The sequence below is a fragment of the Populus nigra genome, chromosome 2, assembly GCF_951802175.1.
Source record: "Populus nigra chromosome 2, ddPopNigr1.1, whole genome shotgun sequence".
Lineage (NCBI taxonomy): Eukaryota > Viridiplantae > Streptophyta > Magnoliopsida > Malpighiales > Salicaceae > Populus > Populus nigra.
The window spans coordinates 35,893,413-35,915,170 of NC_084853.1; the positions used below are offsets into that span (position 1 = coordinate 35,893,413).

Here is a 21,758-nt window from a genome sequence, read left to right on the forward strand (position 1 = left end):
GGTTGAGGATTTATAAAGGTAGGTTATAGAATTAACTTGTCATTTAGAATATCGGGATCTTTAAGATCTTGAGATGAGAGATGACAATTTCATATTCAATTTTGAGAACCTATATTATAAGCTAAAGCGAAGAAGGTAGCCTCATAACTGAGTTAAATACCATAAAGACTTAGGTTTTTTGGTAGAACTTCTTGAGTTTATAGGAATCCTACAGGTTAAGGGATCCATTGATTGGTTATATGAAGTGGAAATGAAGTTCTTAGTACAAGAAAGATTTGGAATAGATGAATATGAGTTGATCACCATCATATTAAAAGGAGTAAGCTTCTTTATAATAGGAATAGTAAAAAAGAATTCATAAAAGACGAGGAAAACCTAAAATTTATAATTGGAAGGAAATAAAGAATAAGATAAAAGATTATTTTCTTCCTTTCAGTTCACTTAGACCTTGTACTGATGAATCCATATATTGAGACAAGGGGAGATAATTTTAGACGAGTACACCAAGGAGTTCTACCAACTAATAATCAAAAATAACATTGTCAAAAACAGAAGAGTAGTTGGTAGCACGATACTTAAATGGATTATAGTAATCCTTATATGATGTACTTTATTTTTAGTCATTATGGATAATTTTGAAGGCTTAAATAGCTTTAACCATAAATAAACAACAAGTTAAATGAGTTAATAAAGGCACTCGAGTAAACTAGAGTATTAGAGGTGTGTGCACCAATGACTAATGGTCACCTAGTCGTTTTAAACCCATTCTTTAGCAAACTATAGTTCAAGGTTTTGGGTCTATTATTAGATGTTACAAGTGTAGTGACCAGGAGCTTCACCAATGAGTTTTATAAGTCAATGAGTCATACAAACATGAATATATTAATAAAAGATGATCTCCGAGAAAAAGAGTTAAGTCATTAGAGAGATTTTTATGATGACAAGATAATGAAGAGGTTTTATATGTTATGGCAGTTCATCCTCAGTCATCTAAAAAAATTTGTTGACTCCTAAAGATGATTCATGCTAAGATTTGTTATGCATTAACATCTTTCATATGACGTGCATGATTTAAAATACACACACACATACAACAAAATCATTTACAATGACAACTATGAAAATGTGTTATCGAAAAAGGCGGTTAAAAAATTATTACTCAAAACAAACATCCACCTTAAACCTAATAAACTAATTTAGTTCAAGAGAGGATGTGAGGTAATTGTAGATAATGATGATTGGTTTTTTTTTCTTAAGCCATACGTATCTTGGTAATGATTAGTGTGATGTAATATCTATAGATGTATGTCATCTATTGTTAGACCAGTCACAGTAGTATGGTAAAAGTGTAATGCATGATAGGTAATGCAACGCATACACCCTCAACATCAAAAGAAAATGTATAGTATTAATGCCTAGAAAAGAGGGGGTAGTTTTTGTGGTTGAGCTAAATAAGAAAAGGAGTTAGTTAACCATATCTTGATTTTTAAAAGAGGTAGATAATGAAATAGTGGTTTTTAAATTAATGTATAAAGACTCGATTCTAAAGAGTTGCAGTGTTAGGTGATAGAGTTGTTAGAGAAAGGGTATATTAAGGAAAGTATAAGTCCTTGCATAGTCCTAGTTCTTCTGGTATCGAAAGAAAATGTCATATAGTATAGACATATAGATAGTAAACCCATCTACTAAATCACTATGAAGTATATGTACCTTATACCATAATTGGATGACATGTTAGATTAGCTAGTTAGTTTTAAGGTCTTCTCTAAAACTAACCTTAAAAACGGTTACCACTATATTCAGATTAAGCTAGAGGATGAGTAAAAGATGGCGTTGAAGATGCAGTATTGGTTAATGAGTAGATGGTGATGTCATTTAGACTATCTAATACATTGTGTATCTACATTTGATTCATACATCATGTGTTGAGGGCCATTAATGGGCAGATTTATGGTGGTTTACTTTGATGATATTTTGATTTATAGCCCATCATTGGATTATATTTAAAGCATCAATAAGCTATTTTTTGATATATTAAGGCATAAGCAACTATTTATAAATGACAAGAAATGCATGTTCTTTACTAATACCATCATTTTTTTAGGTTTTATTGTTTTTGTTAATTGTGTGCATGTTGATCAAGCCAAGGTGGAAGCTATTTTGTAGTGTCCCATTTTTAAAAACATTCATGATGTTAAGAGTTTTCACGAGTTAGCCTATTTTTATAGGCAATTCATTCATAATTTTAGTTTTTTTAATTACACATTATAAATTGTTTTAAAGGACATACTTTCTTATTAATAGAAGAAGTGGAAGCCAATTTTTAATTAGTGAAACAAAAGATTATTGATCTTGTCCTAACTCTTCCAAACTTTAATAGGTTATTTGATTTGAATTATAATGCTTCAGGTTTAAAGATTGATGGTTTTCTTAGACAAGAAGACCATCTCAAGGTATTTTTCAGTGAGAATCTAACAAGTTCCAAAAAAAACAACTCCATGTAAAGTTCTATGTCATTATTGAGTCATTAAAATATTAGCGACCCTTCTTGTTACATAAAGAGTTCATACTAATTATAAATCATGAGGCCTTGAAGTACATCAATAGGCATAATAAGTTGAGTCATCAATATATGAAAAGGATGTCCTATCTACAAGAGTTCACATTTTCCTTTAAGAACCAATATAACAACTTTAACAAGGTAGATGATACACTAAATAGGCTCCTATTCTCCCTAACACCATGTATCCCTATATTGTAGGTTTTAATACTTTTCATAACTTGTACCTAAAAGATATATCCTTTAGATATATTTTTTTTAAGTTATCTACTAGTGATAAGCGAGGTGATTATATGTTTGTTCATAGTTACTTGTTTTGTGTTATATAATTGAGTATTCTTAGTTATTCCTTTATGGAGTATATTATTTGTGAGTTATATTAGAATGGTCACTTCGATCCTAATAAGATGTTGGCCTTATTATCATCTAATTATTATTAGCCTGAGATGTATGAGTCAATTGTTAAAATTTATGAATAGGTGTATCACATATGAGTGGTCTGAGGGTTCTCTCATTAATGTTGGTTTGCCCACTTTTTGTCCATACTAGATGCTCATTAGTTAGATTTTAGTATAGATTTCATCTTAGGTTTCCCTTGTATCCAACATGTTTAGGAATCTATTTTGGTGATATTGAACAAGTTCTCTAAGATAATCTATTTTCTTGCTTTTAGAAAGATCATGGATGCTACATAAATTGTATATTTTTACTTTAAAAAGGTGGTTCATTTGTATGGGGTTTGAGGTCCATTACTTAGAACCAGGATACCAAGTTTATAAGCAACTTCTAGAAGAGTTTATGAAATAAGTTGAGAACTTAATTGGATTTTATCAATGTCTATTATCCTCAAACAAATAAACATGAAGAAGTGGTGAATTAAAGATTAAGGAATCTGCTACAGATTTTAGCAAGAAACAAACCATATAAATAAGATCTTACCTTGTCAAAAGATGAGTTTGCTAATAATATATCCAAAAAACAAACCACTTAGCTGAGTTTTTTTTTATGTGGCCAAAATCCATAAAGTATACTTGAGTTGGAACCTATTATTCATGTTGGGATTTTGAGTGTCCAAGTTAAAGACATGATATATTATCTTTATGAAGTGCATGGTCAGGTCAAGCATATGATTTTTTACAGTCATACTAAATACAAAACCCAAGTAAACAACCAATGTAAGAAGGTCACTTTTGAGGTTGATGACTTAGAATGGGTAATTTTTACTCATGTTTGGTTTCATGTGACATAGTGTAAAAAGATTAAAAAAAAAGATTAGTCTTTATAAAATATTGCAAAAGATCAATGACAATGCCTGCAAACTTTGTCTTCTTATATATCTAAAGACCTTTAACATCTTTAATATATAGCATTTATTCTGATGTTTAATGGATGGTTAGAACTCGATGAAAAGTTGTCTCCAATCCTAAGAGACTAATATAAAAGGTTTTAAAGGATTTGAATAGTTGAATATGAATTTATTACAATTAGACCACATACAAATCTAATAGACTTATATATGGATCAAGTGAGCAACTCCAAGCCCAATAAGAGGTTTGGTTATGTCAAATGACATTTTTAATAAAAATTGGTGTTTTTTTATCTTGCCATTGAATTGAGTTTAAATATTTCCAGGAGATTTTACAAACCTTGTTTTATAATGGATTGATTGGTTATAACTATTCGATGTCAGGTCATCAAATTAGGCCTAAAATATATTATTTTTTAGTTTTATTTTTTTTCTTATTTAATTTTAAATTTTGGCTTTTAATTTTCTTATTTTTCTATAGTTCATTTTTTCTTTCTAGTTAAGGTAGATATTTGCAGAAGAATTTTATTCAAAAAATAGTAATGTGGTTAGGGTTCTTGTTTAGTCTATTTTGTGAATTTTATCTTTGTGTGTCCTATGAATCCTAATCTATTTAATTTAGGCTATATCACTTATCCATCAATCAATATCAAAATATTTTAACTAATCAGATATAAACACCAAATCTTTATTCAAAAAGGAAAAAATCTAATATGCATGGAAGTAGACTCTAAAAAAAATAAGGCAAAAGAAAGAGAAAAATAAAATCCCATAAACATTTAGATCTAGACAAAAATCTAGATTCACCTATAAAACATACTTATGATGTAATATAAATAAATAAAAAATTATATCTTTATTTAAAAAAATCTAGATCTATAAAAAGAAACTAAAGAAAAATAAAAATAAAAGGATGTAGAGAAGGAAAAAGAAAAGAGAAGAAAAAGTAAAAAAAGAGAGTTGTGTTGGACATTTACCAAAATAAAGAGACAACGATCCTTAGATAAATAAGAATGTTGTGTTATCATTAAGTCTACACAATGAAAACATTTACTTACAACTTGTTTAGAGTCCTCTGAATTGAAACTTACAACTTATTTGGAATCCTCTGAAGTGAATTCATTTTATAAGGGTTAAATGAATTTTTATATTTGAAACTCTTTTAAGGATATTGATTTAAATTCTAAATGGAATTCAATTCTTAAAAAAAAAAAGTAAAAGTAAATCATAAAAGACTCTAATTTGCTACAATAACCTTTTATTTGAAAATAACATTTCAAAAATACCCATTTTAATTGAAATTCTATTTTAAAGAGAGAGGGAGAGGATGAAGTCAATAGCATGGATGCTATGTCAAATAAGATGTAGAAGTTAGTGATAATGATGATTGACAAGTTGTTCCACCATAAACTCTACAATTGATACGTATAGATTACAACAAAAACAAGTTCTATAATATCGACAATCGAGTCAGTCCTCTCTCTAACTCTTCTTCTTACTTTTCTTTTTTGTTCTCTTTCTCTTCCTTCTCCTTTTTCTTCTTCTTCTTCTTCTTCTTCTTCTTCTTATTATTATTATTAGCAATAATTGATTGATTAATCAAACAAATAAAGAAATCAAATTAAATGAAAAAAAGAAATGAAAATGAGAAACCTTTAAGTTTTTCGAATCAGTGATATTAGGTGGGTTTTCATGTTAGATTGGATCATTAAATGTTGTTAAGCAAATAAAAGAATTGGGTTGTTGTTGAAATTCTCAAGAAAGTAAAGAAAAATGTACATGCTAATATTTAACTTTAATGCCCTTTTTATTTTATGTGTTATTTATTTCACCTTAAAAGTTAATCCTTGTCACTAAAATCAAACAATTTTTATTTTTATAAATATATCACGTAAACACAATTTATTTATATAAAATATAGAAGGAAAAATTTAAAAATAAATCACAATATTCTCTTTAAAGCATTACGAAACAAAAATAAATTAAAAGATTAATTACTATTTTAATAAAAAGTGAACAAAACTATTTAAAGAAGAATATAAAATGTATTAATTGAGATTTAAATAAAAAATAATGTAAAATAAATAACATAAAAAATAAGGGAGAATGTATTAATTAAAATTTAAATAAAAAATTAATAAAAAGCTAAAAATAGTGAGATGTTATGACCCGCAAGCCAAGACTACGCATTTAGTTATTTTTCTTTTTTTCTTTTTGTTTTTTTAAAGAAGTGGATGATTTATTATTTACACTTGTTTTTTTAATGAACAACAAGTCGTCTTTTATAATAGATTAACTTATTATCTTTTGCACTAATCTTAGATCACCACCAATAACAGAAAAATCACATCAAGTTTTTGGATATTAAAAATATGTTTTCAATTTGTTTTCACTTGAAAACATAAAAAAAAAAACCTAGAAACCTTGATAAAGTCATTTTAAACCCATAAACAGCCTCTAATCTTTATAAAAAAAACAATAAATAAATAAATGAAAAACTTTAAGGACCTCAATTTACTTTTTCAAGCATGATTAAAAGACAACACCATCTCCATTAAACTCTTCTTAAAAAGACAAATCCATTGACATTAAGATAAGTTTTTTTAATAGGTAGAATGTCGTCATCCATGCACTTTCTCTCCATGATATTTTTTTAATGTTGTTCTCTCTTCTCTCTTAACATACATGGGCTTAAATATAAAAAAAAGTTTAAGTTTTGGAGTGAAATGTGAAATTCTAAAACAAAAGATACTAAATAAATAGGTAAACTAAAACTTTAGGGAGTAAATTGAAGTATTTGGTGATAATATCCAATTGGAGTCTTTTCTTTTCTTAAATTTTATCATTATTTATTTATTTATTTATTTTTAACTATCAATAAAGTTGTGTTTTGAAAAATTCAATCTTTATTTCATCATTGAAATTGGAGTCTTTTTTTTTCTTAAATTTTATCATTCTTTATTTATTTATTTTTAACTATCAATAAAGTTGTGTTTTGAAAAAATCAAGTTTTAATTCATTATTGAAATATTCCTCAATGTTTTTCATGTGCATAAAAATACAAATAAAAAAATATTAATATATAAAACATATCAATATGACTCGAGATAATAAAATTATAAATAAAAAAAATTTGATAATCAAGATATGCTATTCATATGCAATGAATAATCTTTTTTTTTAATGTAACTATTCCTCTTTTCAAGTATTTTTTTTTTAATATATTTGATAATTAATTGTAAAGATATTTTTTGAAAAATCAATTTATTTATAATATTTATAGTATCTAATTTGACCCAAAATTAGTTAAAGTCGGATAATTTGGATTTGCTTGCCATATTTTAAGCAGACGAATCCCTAGAGAATTGAAAGCGGATTTTGCGATTTTATTCGGTTTTTAAAAACTACCTACAAGGCTACACGTCGTTTATAAATATTTACGACATGTCATCTCTGACTATAAAATAGGACGTAGATATTGGAGTGCGGCTGGAGCTAGACAGGAGCAGCGAAGGCAAAAAATGGCGCAGTATCTTAAGCTTCCCATTATTTTCTCACGCTCCGCCTGTAGTACTGAAAATTCAAGCTTGCTTCTCTTATCCAGATCCTACCACTGCCACCATTACTACGCTTCTAATCTTCCTCCAGGTTTTCTTCTCTTTCCCTCTTTCCCCATGCATCTTTCCATGCAGTCAGTAATTTTCACAAACACTTGGAGGCTTCATAAATTAACATCATAAGAAAGGGAGTTTTTCTTTTATCACGATGACCCATTAGTCTTTAAGGGAGTTTTTCTTTTCATGATGATGATTATTATTAGTATTATTATTATTTATGGGGCGGGTGTTTGATTTTCTTCAAATTGATTTTGCTAATAGATGAAAAGAAAACTAAAATAACAGACTTGTTCATTTCTGAGCTGCAGCTTCTTAACATGCATTATCATTATTGTTGTTGTTATTTCCTTTCTCGAACTTTCAGTTAGATGGGTCAAACCAGAAATGCACTGTAGTCCAATTAGAAGCTTTGCTGCTGCTCCTGCTAAGGCTGGAAAGCTTCAACTACCTAAAAAGTAAGCTAAGCTATCCTTCCTCTTCTCATTGTGTTTCCCATGTTTTACCATACACACATTTCCATGATTACTTCCCATTGCTTTCGCTTGCTTGCTCAGCTTGTTAATTTTATTCATGCTTTTATCCACCATATTAAGTGCTTATAAGAAACAGGAAATAGCATTAAACTACGATTTTTTCTAATTTAAACACCATGTATTCAGGAATCAAGAAAGGACAGTAAGTTGTGCAATTGGTGTCGGAACTTGTCTCAAAAGCTCTTTTATATATTCTTTTCATTGTTTCACTTTTTTACTTTTGACAATTTCAGGAAACGGAGGCTGGATGAAATATGTCTTGAAAGGTTCCAGCAATACAGCCGAACATTTATACAATCATGGATTTTACAAGGTTAGCCATATTCTTGAATTGGTGATCACCTCAAGTTTTTAGTCCGCTGCAATCTAAGCAATCGAATAACCTTTTTCAATAACTGGTGAAATAACTTAATTGTATTATCAACATTCTCTAGCCCTATGATTTAGTTACTTTGACAAGGAAGAGGTTATAAATCCAGTTTTTCTCCCATGAATATTATGGGAAACAAATACCTGGTATGGATTTTAGCTAATGTAAGCCTGCCGCAAAGTGTTGTTATTGATGCACATTACTAGTTTCCTCTGTATGAGCATGGCAATTTGTGTTGCTTAATAGCTGAGTTTGTTCATATACTACTATGTAACAGTGTCATGTCTGTGAGATAGCCTGCTTTGTATTTTCATTCATCGTCGTAATATTAAGCATAGTTGATGTTGGGAGTTTGAGTTTAATAGTTTGATATGTTTTGGTGTAGGTAAAGTATTTGTGGATGGAAAGGTGGCGAACAAAGCTGGCACACCTGTGTCTGAGAAATCTGTTGTTGAGATAATTGCTGAAGTTCCAAAATATGTATGTAGGTGATTACCCCCCCTGAAACAACTCGTAATGCAATTTGAATACATGAAATTCCAGTCTGCAGTAAATTTGGTCAGGGTTGTGAGGCTTGAAGTGTTGAACTTTACTTTTTGGTTTGCTAATCCAGGGCAGGATATAAACTAGAAGCTGCCATTGAACAACTGGATGTTGATGTAGCTGGAAAAGTAGCTCTGGATTCAGGATTGTCCACTGGAGGATTTACTGATTGCTTGCTTCAGTATGGTGCATCATTTGTTTATGGAGTTGATGTAGGTTATGGACAGGTATGTAAATCTTTATTTTTTATTATAGCAAATTTAAATCGACTTTTGTTATAGAAATGATGGTGTAGCTGACTGTTAAACAGGAAACTCTTACTAGTAAGATCATGACTTTTGTTGCTCTATAAATGATGGTGTATGCAACCTTTAGACACCAAAGTCTTGGTGGTGGTTTCTTAGTGGCTGTTGATAAATATTTACAGTGACTTCCACATCAGGTGGCAGACAAGATACGTCGAGATGAACGTGTTTGTGTGATAGAAAGAACAAACTTAAGATACCTCTCTGAACTCCCCCAAAAAGTTGATTTGGTGACTCTGGACCTCTCATTCATCTCTATTCTCCTGGTAAGCCTTCAAACATTGGTAAAATAGTTTCTTGCTATATTTACAGATTTTTTTACTGTTTCATTCAGCTACTCCTTTTTCTCCTTTCATGGGAGAGGCCTCTTTAGTCCAAGGTTGTGTTATACCTTTTTGTGGTGCTTCAAAAACTTTAGTTATTTTTGCAGGTCATGCCTGCTGTAGTCAATGTCATGAAGGAAGAGGCAACGTTAGTGACCCTGGTTAAACCTCAATTTGAAGCTCGCAGATCTCAAGTAAGAAAGTAGAATTTTAATATTCCTGTCTTTAAATTTTAACTGCTATCCAATTGTAATCCAGATTATTGTTGAAAATTGAATCTATGAAGTGTGTCTACACAAAACTTGAAAGAAAACCTTTCTAATTTTTTGGTAATAATGCTTTAGGTTTACCTTTTTTCTCAAAAAAAATACTTGTAAAGACTTCTTTAGGTTTACCTTTGTTTATGATTGTCTTCACCATTCAATTATGGCTAAAGAAAGATGTTTCAAAGTAGTTAAATCTGATTATTTTTTCATGCAGAACCATTTACAATAAAGTTGAAAAGTTTAGGCGTTGGCTTAAGATTTCAAATTCCAATCAAGCAAGAGCATTAGAATAACAGCCTTTTGCATAGCCCAATTTATGCACTTTTTTTTTCTTTTATTTTTTTACTAGAATTTGCCACATAATGTAATAAACATTACAGCCGACTTGAGTGGAAGAAAGTATTAAACATGCCTTGGTGGTGGAGTAGTAGCTTATCCTAATTTTTTTTCTTTTTCAGTTTTTTGTATGTCATTACTGCCGGTCTACATCGGTTAGTAGTACTAGTAGTGTACATGATATAAAATGAGCTGGCCGTTTAATGTTTGAAAAACACTTTCCAATAACTTTAGTTTCTTTTACGAATGGCTGGCTATATGTGGACTCGTAGTGTGCCTTTTTCTTAGGCTTGAGTTGATACAAATGGTCTTTTCATTGTATTTTGCAAGTTAGCCTTTGTTCTTCCTTGGGGAACACAGTTTAATTATCATCTCCAGAATAAATAATTCATAGTCCCTTCTCAGGTAGGAAGTGGCGGGATAGTAAGAGATTCCCAAGTCCACCAAGAGGTATGCATCCCCCAGGCCATCTCTGAATCTTTTTTCGCAACATGATTCTCCAGATTTTTAATTCACAATATATATATATATATATATATATATATATATATATATATTACCAAAAATATATAGGGTGTGAGATATCTACTGGAGCACAAGAGAGAATTTACCATGGATTGGAATAGTAAAATGATGTTTTTGCCTTTCCTCAAATTAGGTCTTTTGGGTAATATAGTCTTTTCCATGTAATCCATTTGTCATTTTTATTTTTGATAGGGATACAAACATATTTTTATCTTCTTTTTTTATTTTTGAGCAATGAAAAACCTTCACTATCCTTGAAAGAAAACACTTGCATATTTGGTTGCCAAAGGCTTTTTTGAGATTTCATGTTTTTTTTTTACAGTTTAATTACTACCTTATCCTTTATGTAAGAATTAATTATGCTTTTTTTGGGGGGAATTTGTGGATTTTCATTACTCTTAGCACAGTGAAATCACGAAATTAACATTTATTTTAGAATTTATTAAAGCTTGGTTTAGGGGCAATTTTGTGTTTTTATGTGAGTGTTTTTAGTTATAAGCAGATTAGTTGAGGGGTAGATTGGTCTTTTAAAGTGATTAAAAAATAAAAGAAATAAAACAGAAGTTGTCAGGCACATGGGAGAGGTCACCATGCTTCGGCGGGGCAGCACCTTCATGCTTCGGCGGGGCGGCACCTTCATATAACGGTCAAAAAATTCTCCAATCATGTCATTGGATTCCTCACAACATCCTCTTCCATCTAGGCAACGCATGTTGCTTTTTTTTATGGATGGATTGTCGCTGGAGATGCTTTATTTTTCTCTCACCTCCCTTGAGATTCATGCTTGGCATTTAAAATTTCAGGATAATCCCCTTGGTTGGGTATATTTGTGTATCAGTATTCATTCTTTTAATTTGTTAATTTTTATCCTTGATCCTTTTGTGAGTTTTTAAAAAAAAAAATTGCATCCTTCAATCTAGTATTTTTATTTTTTTAATTTGTTAAATTTAACTCTGGTTCTTTTTTTTTCCTTCATTTTTTTTCATAAACTTTCAATTGTTTTCAATTTTATTATTAATCAAGATTTTTAATTTGTTAATTTGTTTTTAAATTTGATCCTTATTCTTTTAGTGGTTTTGTCTTTTAATTATTTTGTGGAATTTATTTTTCTTTTCATTTTTTTTCTTTCAAAGTTTTCCGTTGTTCTTATAATTTATAATATTTCATTTGAATTTTTTTGGTGATTTTTTTTTAATTTCACCATTTTGATTTTTTTAAGTTTGAGAATTGTGGTTTTTTTAGATTTAGTGTCTCCAATCAAATAGCCCGAATCACAGGTTTTATAAGTTGGCATGGTTCCTGTAATTTTTTTTTATTATTTTTGGTCTCATTACTCAACGATGGTATTTTTAAAAATAAGGCTTCATGGTTTTCTTTATTTTTTTAATATAGAGTTATCCCGGTCTCATGACCTAATATGTGGGTTTAACGGGTTAAACTAGGTAACGCTTTTTTTTCCCTTTTTAATAACTAATTTTTTTTTGGACCCTTTTGTGTTATTGTTTTCATTTTATTTTATCTTTTAATATTTAATTTATTGGGAATTGATTTTCCTGGTTTATTTTTCATATTTGATACTTCTGATCATATAACATAGGTTTTATAAGCTAACAAGAGTTGATATCATTTTTTTATTTATTTATTGTTGTTCCATGTCATTATTCGACATTGGTTTTTTTTTTTAAATTGGATTTCATGATTTTCTTTGTTTTCCTTTCTCTATGAAGTTATCTTGATTTCATAACCTGACCCATGAGTTTGGCAAGTTAACCTAGGTAAGTTCAAGATTTTTTTTTTGCCTATAATTGTTTTATTTCTAATCCTTTTCATCTCATGATTCAACATTTAACATTGTTTTTTTAAAAAAAAATAGGTATCGTTATTTATTTTTCATTTTACTTTTTATTAGGATATCTTGATCTTATAACTTGATTTGTAGGTTAGGCGGGTTGGCCTAAGTAGCCTTGGGTTGTCTTTTAACTTATAATTACTATTTTTTTCCTTTTGTATATTTGATTTATTTTTTTAATTTAGTCATTCAACATTTGGTTAGTTAAAAATTAAGTTTCAAGGTTTTTCCAAGTTTATTACTTATCAAATGACAGGTCACGAGCTTAATGGGTGTACATAGGTTGATATTATTATTATTATTATTTTGTTTTCATCATTTATCATTGTTTTTTTTTTTAACTTTTTTAAAATGTGTTTTTGCCAACCGAACATCATTTTTGTCTTCAATTTTTTTTATCTAATCTCAGGCGGAGCACGGGTTGCCTAGTATATATATATATATGGCAAAAGCTGGCAGAATGTATTTGTTGGAGTAATGTCTTATATGATATTATTTATGAATTATAAGGCCAAAAATGTAATAAATTTGCTTCTAGACTCACTGGACAATTGAGATAATTCACAAAATGAACAAGAGTAGAAATTACATGATAGTGCTAAGCAAAAATGTGGAATGAATTTGCTTCTAATGTGTAGGTTCTAGAGAGGATAACAAAAGGCGTGGAGGGCTTTGGATTCCGCAGCAATGGTTGGATTGAGTCTCCTCTAAAGGGTGCTGAGGGTAACATAGAATTTCTTGTGCACTTCAGTCGAATACATGAAAATAGTGCAGAATGATCACTACTGGCATGAAAAAAAAAAGGCTCCGCATTATGCCAGGACCCCATGGATGAATCATGTTCCATGTGAAGTTCACTCGCACCTTACAGAAACAAGAATCCATGGCTTCTAATGTATGTAAATTACATCCAGCTTTTTTTTTTTTTTCCTAGAATTGAAAGCACAAGAAATGCAAGACGTGATGCTATCACCCCATCTCCTATGACCTTAATTATGTGATTTTCTCGCAGATGTTACAGTTGATTTGTTTTTGTATTTTGCGTTATGCTGGTGAGGAGTCCAGTGTGTCAAGCTCAATGCATTCTCCACCTTGCTGATGTAAATCTCGCTCCCCTGCTATGGAGACAACTGACAATGTGTTCGATTTACAACTTAATGCATGTAATCTCTTGAATAAACCTTTACAGAAATATTTTGTTTATGAATTGAGGTTTACAGGCTTGCCATCTTTCAATCATCCATGGTAGTCACCAAGATAGACAAACGAGGTGTGGATTATTGATCCAAATTTTATGGAAATCAGAAGGGTATAAAAAGCTTATGCAATAAGAAACGATTTCTAGGATCATCGATGAAGAATTTAAACTACGGAACAAAAACACGAAGAACAGCCTGACATGAGGCATAGGAATCGTCAGAATTGGATCCAGGATGCTTCCCTGCCTCGTACAGAGAGTAGTAACACGATTCAACACGCACGCATCAAAGCTCACTGCAAGAGTAGTAATCCACTTCTTTAAGCCATTTACTGCTAAGTTCATTTTTTGTCCGAAGCATTGCCGTCGATTACACTGATTTTTTCACCATTTCTAGGGGGGTCTTGAGACCAACCACCTGCCCAACGACCGAGAACCATGACACCAGATATAGTTCAATGGCCAGTCCATTCTTAGCTGCAACCTCATCGCCAAGGCAAAGCAACTTCATCCATTCACTGGTCCCACATGGATGTAATTTGTACCATGGCCTATTCAAGAATGGATGCTCCTGAATTGATAACATTCAACGAGTTACCATTTCCAAGTCCCGTGCATGAATTCAACAATTAAACAAAGTCTTTCTCAAGAAGAATTGACAAGTAATGCTTGATCAATATCCAAAATACATGCAGAAGCAGCTACTGAATAAAGTTAGTATGTTATTTTTCATTATCCGGAGAGGGAAACTGTATGCAGTCAGTGCCCAAAGTCTTCGAATCCATGTGTATTATCCCTTCAATGCTTGCATCGCCGGACACCAGACAAGTGTAGATCTCATCATATAAACACTTACGATGTATTCATGAAATAAAAATGATGCCAGTTTGATAGTGCTCAAAAAATTCAAAGATTTATGTGAATCAACTGGTGCATTCCTTGATTATACAAAATCATGTGTGGTACCCCCAACCCGAGCAAACATGGACTCACTCTTAAAAAACGGTCTCCTTGTTCATCCTACCAGAAACAAGGATCATATCTATCTAATGGTTTTGTTGCAATTTAACAAAAAAACAAAATTAGAGAAAACCAGAAAACAAATGCAGAGTGATAAGATAATTGAGAAGAAAAAAGAAGAAAAAAATGCACCTCCTGAGTTATGAAAGTCCACTTTGTTTCCAACAACACCTTCGAGGAGCAAGCTGGAAGGTCCTTTTCAATTTCATTCAACCGCAACGGCCTTCCATCTATACACTCAACAAAAATCAAGATGCTCAAACAACTCATTGACATCACTGTGAAAACAATCATGGACACAATGGCTCAATTCCTCTGTCATTTACAGCTAGAAGCCTAGAATAATATCAGCCCAACATTTAGACTTGATCAATACGTTGAATTAGCTTTTGTTAGATTGCGTTGGATCATTTAAGATCAGTGGCTGTAAGAATAGTTTGGTAAAGAGTCAGATGAAGACATAACTCCAGATACCAAGATGTTCACAAAATTTAAGAGGTGCGCGTGCATACTATACATGTATGTCCATCAGCATAGAGAAAGAGAGAAGCACATACCACTGCAGTATGCACGGAAATATAGCACAGGAACCCTGTATGATGCACTATAGACTATATGAAAATCGTAGTAATGCGCTTCATGACGATTGCTATGAACCTGGCAGCAAAGGACAAGAACAACATCGATAATGGCAAGAAGATGAGAGTGAAAAAGGGGATAATTGTAACACATAACTTCCACAAGAGCAAGTTTCTAGGTACACAAGCTTAAGCCTGTATGAAGAAACAGTAACATAGAACATTGACTATCTGAGGAAGGAGGAAGGAAATACAAGTGTGGCACTATCAGCTGCCCCTTCAATCTCAGAGAAACCAGCCTCCTCTTCCACAGTGCAACTTACTTCTTCATTACTATCCTGTTAAAAAAAAAAAAATTCAATAACAATTTCTGGGGTTAAACTTAAGGAATTAGAGGCTCATTATATGATGAAGACCAGAGCAGACCTCAGCTGAGACAAGAACACACATGCTCTCCAAAGACAAGTATCCCTCCACCTGGGAAAAGAAAGGAAAGATAAAACAAACAAAAAGTAAGAGAAGCGAAGGAGGAATTGAAGATTAAAAAGAAATCGATAAGAAAGAAAGAACAGCAACATGTTGAGAAGAAGCTAGGAAAGGAGGTCCTTTTGGAGAATTGACCCAAAACCATGAAGGGGAAGAAGAGTTATTCCTCTCCCATCTCTCGGTAAAAACGTGAGCAGCAACAGAGAAATCATTCTGCGAGAGGGTTCCGTCCCAAGACGAAGAAAAACAACTCATGATTTTGCCCACTTGAGAAGATGTTTCTGCAATATATAAACAAACGCCCATTGATTCTGATAGGTAGGCGACAATCAATCAAAGACTTGATTTTTTTTTTCTCTGACAACCATTAATATTAAATATTTAAGAAAAATAATAAGAAAAAACATGAGTTGTTAAATCATGATTTTTATTTGTAAAGTTGAGGTGTTTTTTTTTTTCATTTTATATTTTGTTAATGTTTAACAATTTAATTACTTCCAACCATAATAACCGGTTTTTTTATTTTATTTTACAAATCAAGATGGTGTTTAGAATACTAAAATATATTAAAATAATATTTTTTTATTTTTTTAAATTTATTTTTAATATTAATATATAATAATAAATCAAAAACTCCAGTTAATATTTCATCGAGCTCTTTTTTTATTCTTTCACTCAAAATAATTTTTTGTATATATTAATATTAAAAATAATTTTTAAAAAATATTGTTTTAATTAATTTATAAATAAAAAATATTTTAAAAAATAATGCTTATTAATTAAATACACTTGCGAGGTTCAAAATGTATCAAACAGGACTGCAGTATGAATTGCTATCTTACTCGACAGAGAATATTGCGCCAGCGATTTTTATCATGTATAGTCTGTGCTATGTACAAGATGAGACTGGTTTTAACCATTACTGTGCGAATGAGATTTCTTATTAAAAGCAGTTGCAAAATCCTCCATGCATGCCCTGTAAGTCTCCATCCCTGAAACCTCCCTTGCAAGCTCCAACCCAGCATCCATCCACCGCTGCGCCGCATCAACCTGCCCTAGCCTCACTGGGACTGCCGCCCTGTTCCATGCAGTCATTGCAAGCCATTTTCCCTCCTCCGTGGGATACTCGCCTTCTTTTAACCCGACCATTATCCTATATGCTTGCTTGTACAGATTATGCACAGCATTATCATCTGAATCACCTTTGTGAATGCTTGCTAATGCAATCAACCTTCGAACTACAAGAGCAACGTCGGGGTAGTCCGGTGAGGGGGAGGAAAGGAGAGCTGAAAGACACTCGTTTAGAGCAAAGCTGGCTACTTCAGGGTTAGACCGCGGACCCTGTGAGGCGCTAAGACCAATTTGAAGAAGGTACTTGGGATCGCATGCCTTTGAGGTGGCAAAACTCTTTACGAAGTGGAGCTGTTGCTGTGGCCCAAAATTATCAAGTCTGCCGTATATATCGTAGGCATTGAAGGTGTGCACGAAGAAGAGGTCTGGCTCAACTGTGGTGATTTTGTCACCACCAAGTTGGGTTCCTGCTGAGATTGAAGTTAGGATCTGCGTCCATGCACCAAAATGTTAATAAATGAGGGCGAAGGATATCAACAAACAGAGAGTTTCCAACAAATCTGTTTTTTCAACTCAGTGTATTATAATCAAGAAAACAACTGATAGGGCATACCTTCCCTGCTCTATCTAGCAGTTCAACAGCTTGTTTCACTTCAGAGTCCGTCAATGCAGTCTTCTTTTGATTCTCTGAAGCCACCATGGCTGAGACAGACAATATCAATGACTTGCAGACCATAATACTGTTTTCTTCCTCTTGACAGTCAACCAGACCATAAAATCCTGATACCAGTCTCAAAAATTCTGCACATAATTCATATTTCTTCTCCTTTCCACATTTAGTCCCAATGTTCCATGAAGTCACAGCAAACCAGTTTTTTTCTCGTCTGCCAGTCTCCTCTTTTCCAAAAAAGCACTCTGTCCCAAGCTCAGATGCCCGGTCGTGAACCCTTTTCATGAATTTGAGGACTTCTACCTCGTTTCCAGGGTCTTGAACGAGGATTGTGATCAATGTGCGTAGCACTACAACTTCTGTTGTTGGCATGGGTCTTCCCAAGGTGTAGAAGCTCAGGAGATTGGATAGAGAGGAAATAGCAACAGGAAGAGCATGGCAAGCAACAGCTTCATGAGCTGAAAGGGAGAGAAAGTCTGGAGTGAAATCAAAGCAAGTTTTCATTGCCTGGACCTGATTGATAGCACCATTATGGTCGTTGTTTTGCAGATAGATTTTAAACTGCATGAGCACGAAGAAATATCAAGATGTGGTAATCATCAATAAAATAATCTTAGGAAGTCCTGGTATTGCGAAGATGAAATAAAGGTTTGTGCTGATTCAACAGGAGAAAATTTCAGCGATCAATATGTTAAATACAGTATGTATTTGTACTTGTGTGTGTGTGTGTGTGTGTGTGTGTGTGTGTGTGAGAGAGAGAGAGAGAGAGAGGGAGGGAGGGAGGGAGGGAGGGAGGGAGGGAGGGTACCTTAAGAAAAGCACTTGCTATGTTGGGCTCAAGCTGCACAAATGGAAAGCATCCCAAAAAAATGGAATTACTACCCAGCTTAGCTTTTCCAAAGGTAATAAGATCATTTACGCTTAGCTAATTTATACACCGAAACACCAGCTTGCAGTTGATTAAGATACCTTTTCAGCTTCGTTAATGTATTCTTGAGCTCTATCAAGCTGGGAGAGGCCAAGATAGCATAGACACAAAACTCTGAAGCCCTTTGCACGGAGAATTCTGTTCTCGATGTCATGTGATATGTAGAGCAGTGATTTCTCAAACATCACTGCACTTGTCTCATAATCTTTCGATCTAAAATGTTCAGAAGCACTGCAAAAACAAAGAGGGAGTGGTTAAAAGATCACAAGGAATGTTTTCAATGAATACCAGTTTCTAAAATGCTAGGCTTTTGTCTCCATGCCTAATGAAACTCTCCATTTTTTAAAGATTTTGGATAGAAATCATTTCCTTTCCTTTGACTTGCCGTTAAATTCCAGCAGCAAGGAGAAATCTTAAAGGAAAAAATCCAATGTAATGAATCAAGTTTAGGAAGACAGTTAATTTGCAGCAAATGAAGGTTCACGTATGAATTGCTTTTTGTTCAGCAAAGGTGTGAGACAAATATTAAATCAGTGAAAAGAAGTGGACGGTAGGCAGGGTTTGCCGCAAAGGGCTTCAGAAACGATATGCATGGCACCACTTAAAACAACAGATTGTGAAGGTTACGGAATAATGATCCATTCAGCTGCCTAGCATCTGAGGTCACAGCACCATGGGCCATATCATATCCCAGTATCTAGGATGTATCCAAATATAGAGTTCTATTTTACTCCATGGAATGTGTTAACATGGGTTGAATAAATTTGAACAATCCTATATACCATCGCAACGCTTCCATACTTGGTAAACAACTTATTTTACTCCTGGAAACCACAATTTCTTTGTAAGAAAATCAAACAGGTTTTTCGGAATAATAATAAGAAGAAATTCTAGGGATTCAGGTTTTCTTTTCTGTTTTCTTTTCCTTCTATTAAGCAATTCCAGGATAAAAGGAATAACAAGTCAAGTTTCAAGGAAACATTAGCCATGGGCATCCCAAATCCCGTTAAAAAAATTGATTATCCTAGCCAGTATCAACAAGCCTACGTAACACAGGCCTTGATCAATACAATGAATGCAAGCCATCATTTTTCATGTTTCACAGAAATCACAAACTCAGATAAAGAAACCAAAATTTTATAGTTCATGAAATGCAATACAAAGAAAAAAAATAAAGAAAATAAACAACTCTTCATTCAAAGCAGACACAAGTTTGGCGGGAAATTCTTTTGAAACTCACCAGTTCCAAAGAACAGCATGCATTGCCGCCCTTTCCTTAGCAGTCGCCTCGCTAGCAAAAAGCGCCACCACTCTCTCATCAGATACCAAATCTGCCACCACTTTAGTCCTTAGACTCGAACCTTCTCCACCACTTCCAACACACCCAAGCACTCTATTCGCCACCCTGAATGCAGCTCTGGCACTCACCTGGCACCTTCCTAAAAGCCCCAAAAACACTCCCTTCACTGTCTCCGCCCCTGCAGTCCCCGCAGCATCAAAGTACGCCTCTACTGCAGAAACCCAAACACTCTCAGGAATTCCCTTATTGACAACCATGTCCCTCAGCTCCTTCTCTGCCTCTCCATACCTCCCCAAACCCAACCACGCCTTCATTGCCAAAACAGGGAGACTAGCATGGTGGTCCCCGCCATCACCACCGCCATTTCCCTCCCTCAATACCTTAACGCATTTAATCACACTCTCGTACTCTCCTTTTTGTAAATGAACAGCCGAGATGAATCGGAGTGATTTTGATCTTAACTCCTTGATTTCCATGATTTGCTCTCTTGTTCTCGCTGCACTGGATCCTTTCTCACTTAAATCCAGAGCTTCGCTCATTAGCTTCAAAGCTTCTTTTAAACTGTTATCGGTATCGTTGTTTTTGGATAACACGCTCTTTCCAAATATCAAGTACTGATTGGCTAGTTGTTTGTAGTGATCTGATGACCCGAAGAGGAGAGTTTTCGCCCGAGTTAACAGTATTATCGCGAGGTTTCGGTCCGATAAATCCCAGGCAGTTCGAGATCTCGCGAGATTTAAATCTAACAGCAGTTTTCTCTCTCCGGAGTCCGATATTGCGGCTACGTCGAACTTTGAAACGATATCAGTAGCTCTCTCAAAGCAGGACGACGCGAGATCAAATTTTCTCAGATCGTGCCAGATGAGGCCGGTCTTGAGGTAGAAAGAGGCGGATTTGACAGCAGGAGAAGTAACGCTGGTGACGTCTCCGGCGAGGGAGATCATATCGGCGGCGATGTGACGGAGCTTGGCGTGGTTTTCGAAGGAGGAGGGGGAGGGGGAGTGGGAGGGGGAGGAAGGGAGGATGGAGACGGCATTGGAGATGTCGATGCAGGCATTCCAGAGGCGGTAGGCAAGCTTCCAGATATGGAGCTTGAGTGAGTTAGGAAATGGAGGGAGTTGAGTGAGGTGAGTTAGGGTTTGGCGGAGATCTGAGGAGATAGTTTCCGGTAAGGAATGGTAGTTAGGGGATAGGTTTTCGGTTTGTATGATTAGGGATTCTATCTGAGAGAGGAGGTGTTGGTGGAGGTGGTTGGACTGAATAAATTGGTTGTCGTGGTTTGGTTTCCGGAGATCCGGCGAGTACATCTCGGTGATTTTCATTTTGAGAAAGAGAGGGAGGGAGAAAATCTGAAATTAATTTTGAATTTGAAGGAGCGAAAACGGTTTTCTTTTTTGGAGGGAAGAGAGGGAGAGAGAGAAAGGCGTGCCTGCCAATAACGCCTAGCTATAAATATATAGTTGGGCTTCTAGTAGCCTGCATAAGGCTACAAGACAAGGTCGGGTAATTTCATTTGATTCATTCAATATTGAGTGTTATTCAATTTTAGCTTCATTGTTTTTGTATTTTGAAATTATTTTAAAAAAAAATTAAATTTTTTTATTTTATTTAAATTAATTATTTTTTAATATTTTTATATCATTTTAATATGATTGTGTCAAAATTATATTTTAAAAAATAAAAATATATTATTTTGATATATTTACAAACAAAAAAACACTTTGAAAATAACCACTATTAAAATAATAAACACGTTATTTGTTAAATAAATAATTTTTTGAATTTATTAAAATCAAATTAAAAATTAATAAATTTTAATTTAATTTAACCAAAAAGAGCGAAAAAATAAATAAAGATGTTCATTTGCCTCCATTATCCAAACTTATTTTAATTTTTTTTTGTCTTATAAAGTAATAATTTTAATTTTCATTACAATACGCAGACTTTATGTTATGATTAGTGGAGTATTTTTAT

General features: G+C 33.1%; 3 protein-coding genes across 6 annotated transcripts; 1 reads left to right on the top strand and 2 right to left on the bottom strand.

Annotated features, from left to right (window-relative positions):
* Nucleotides 1-7,339: 7,339 nt before the first annotated feature.
* On the top strand, nucleotides 7,340-13,772 carry LOC133682845 (uncharacterized). Of its 2 annotated transcripts, XR_009836729.1 has the most exons (10): nucleotides 7,340-7,514; nucleotides 7,848-7,938; nucleotides 8,250-8,329; nucleotides 8,772-8,874; nucleotides 9,000-9,156; nucleotides 9,372-9,500; nucleotides 9,665-9,751; nucleotides 10,565-10,609; nucleotides 13,172-13,428; nucleotides 13,546-13,772. XR_009836729.1 is itself a non-coding variant. In XM_062106381.1 (9 exons), the coding sequence occupies exons 1-9, from the start codon at nucleotides 7,388-7,390 to the stop codon at nucleotides 13,310-13,312; spliced, it is 960 nt and encodes a 319-aa protein (XP_061962365.1). In that variant the 5' UTR covers nucleotides 7,340-7,387; the 3' UTR covers nucleotides 13,313-13,772. The 2 variants fall into 2 exon arrangements, 1 of the variants encoding a protein (XP_061962365.1); XM_062106381.1 differs by having other exon boundaries at nucleotides 13,172-13,772.
* A 19-nt stretch (nucleotides 13,773-13,791) lies between these two features.
* LOC133682846 (ubiquitin-like-conjugating enzyme ATG10) lies at nucleotides 13,792-16,674 on the bottom strand. Of its 3 annotated transcripts, XM_062106384.1 has the most exons (7): nucleotides 16,658-16,674; nucleotides 15,906-16,096; nucleotides 15,756-15,806; nucleotides 15,584-15,667; nucleotides 15,309-15,408; nucleotides 14,884-14,981; nucleotides 13,792-14,302 (listed from the first exon to the last, which is right to left on the bottom strand). In XM_062106384.1, exons 2-7 carry the CDS (start codon nucleotides 16,068-16,070, stop codon nucleotides 14,102-14,104), a joined length of 699 nt encoding a protein of 232 aa, XP_061962368.1. In that variant the 5' UTR covers nucleotides 16,071-16,096; nucleotides 16,658-16,674; the 3' UTR covers nucleotides 13,792-14,101. The 3 variants fall into 3 exon arrangements, with proteins under 3 accessions (XP_061962368.1, XP_061962367.1, XP_061962369.1); XM_062106383.1 differs by lacking the exon at nucleotides 16,658-16,674 and having other exon boundaries at nucleotides 15,906-16,184; XM_062106385.1 differs by lacking the exons at nucleotides 13,792-14,302; nucleotides 16,658-16,674 and adding an exon at nucleotides 14,326-14,751 and having other exon boundaries at nucleotides 15,906-16,196.
* LOC133682844 (TPR repeat-containing protein ZIP4) lies at nucleotides 16,658-21,194 on the bottom strand. The gene is made up of 5 exons (XM_062106380.1): nucleotides 19,725-21,194; nucleotides 18,526-18,715; nucleotides 18,365-18,397; nucleotides 17,500-18,117; nucleotides 16,658-17,375 (listed from the first exon to the last, which is right to left on the bottom strand). Exons 1-5 carry the CDS (start codon nucleotides 21,104-21,106, stop codon nucleotides 16,728-16,730), a joined length of 2,871 nt encoding a protein of 956 aa, XP_061962364.1. The 5' UTR covers nucleotides 21,107-21,194; the 3' UTR covers nucleotides 16,658-16,727.
* Between the last annotated feature and the right edge of the window lie 564 nt (nucleotides 21,195-21,758).

Bases quoted from the DNA above. Each gene is read 5' to 3' on its own strand.
- LOC133682846 (XM_062106383.1), bottom strand. From the start codon at position 16,121: ATGGGCGTTTGTTTATATATTGCAGAAACATCTTCTCAAGTGGGCAAA. The intron at 15,668-15,755 runs GTCTGCTCTGGT...TTTTTTTAACAG, and splicing joins GTGTTCTTGTCTCAGCTGAG to GATAGTAATGAAGAAGTAAG. The intron at 14,982-15,308 runs GTATGTGCTTCT...TTGAGTGTATAG, and splicing joins TTTCCGTGCATACTGCAGTG to ATGGAAGGCCGTTGCGGTTG.
- LOC133682844 (XM_062106380.1), bottom strand. From the start codon at position 21,106: ATGAAAATCACCGAGATGTACTCGCCGGATCTCCGGAAACCAAACCAC. The intron at 18,118-18,364 runs GTACCCTCCCTC...GTGCTCATGCAG, and splicing joins TAGCAAGTGCTTTTCTTAAG to TTTAAAATCTATCTGCAAAA. The intron at 17,376-17,499 runs GTATGCCCTATC...GCATGGACGCAG, and splicing joins TGCTAGATAGAGCAGGGAAG to ATCCTAACTTCAATCTCAGC.
- LOC133682845 (XM_062106381.1), top strand. From the start codon at position 7,388: ATGGCGCAGTATCTTAAGCTTCCCATTATTTTCTCACGCTCCGCCTGT. The intron at 7,515-7,847 runs GTTTTCTTCTCT...TCGAACTTTCAG, and splicing joins CGCTTCTAATCTTCCTCCAG to TTAGATGGGTCAAACCAGAA. The intron at 9,501-9,664 runs GTAAGCCTTCAA...TTATTTTTGCAG, and splicing joins CATTCATCTCTATTCTCCTG to GTCATGCCTGCTGTAGTCAA.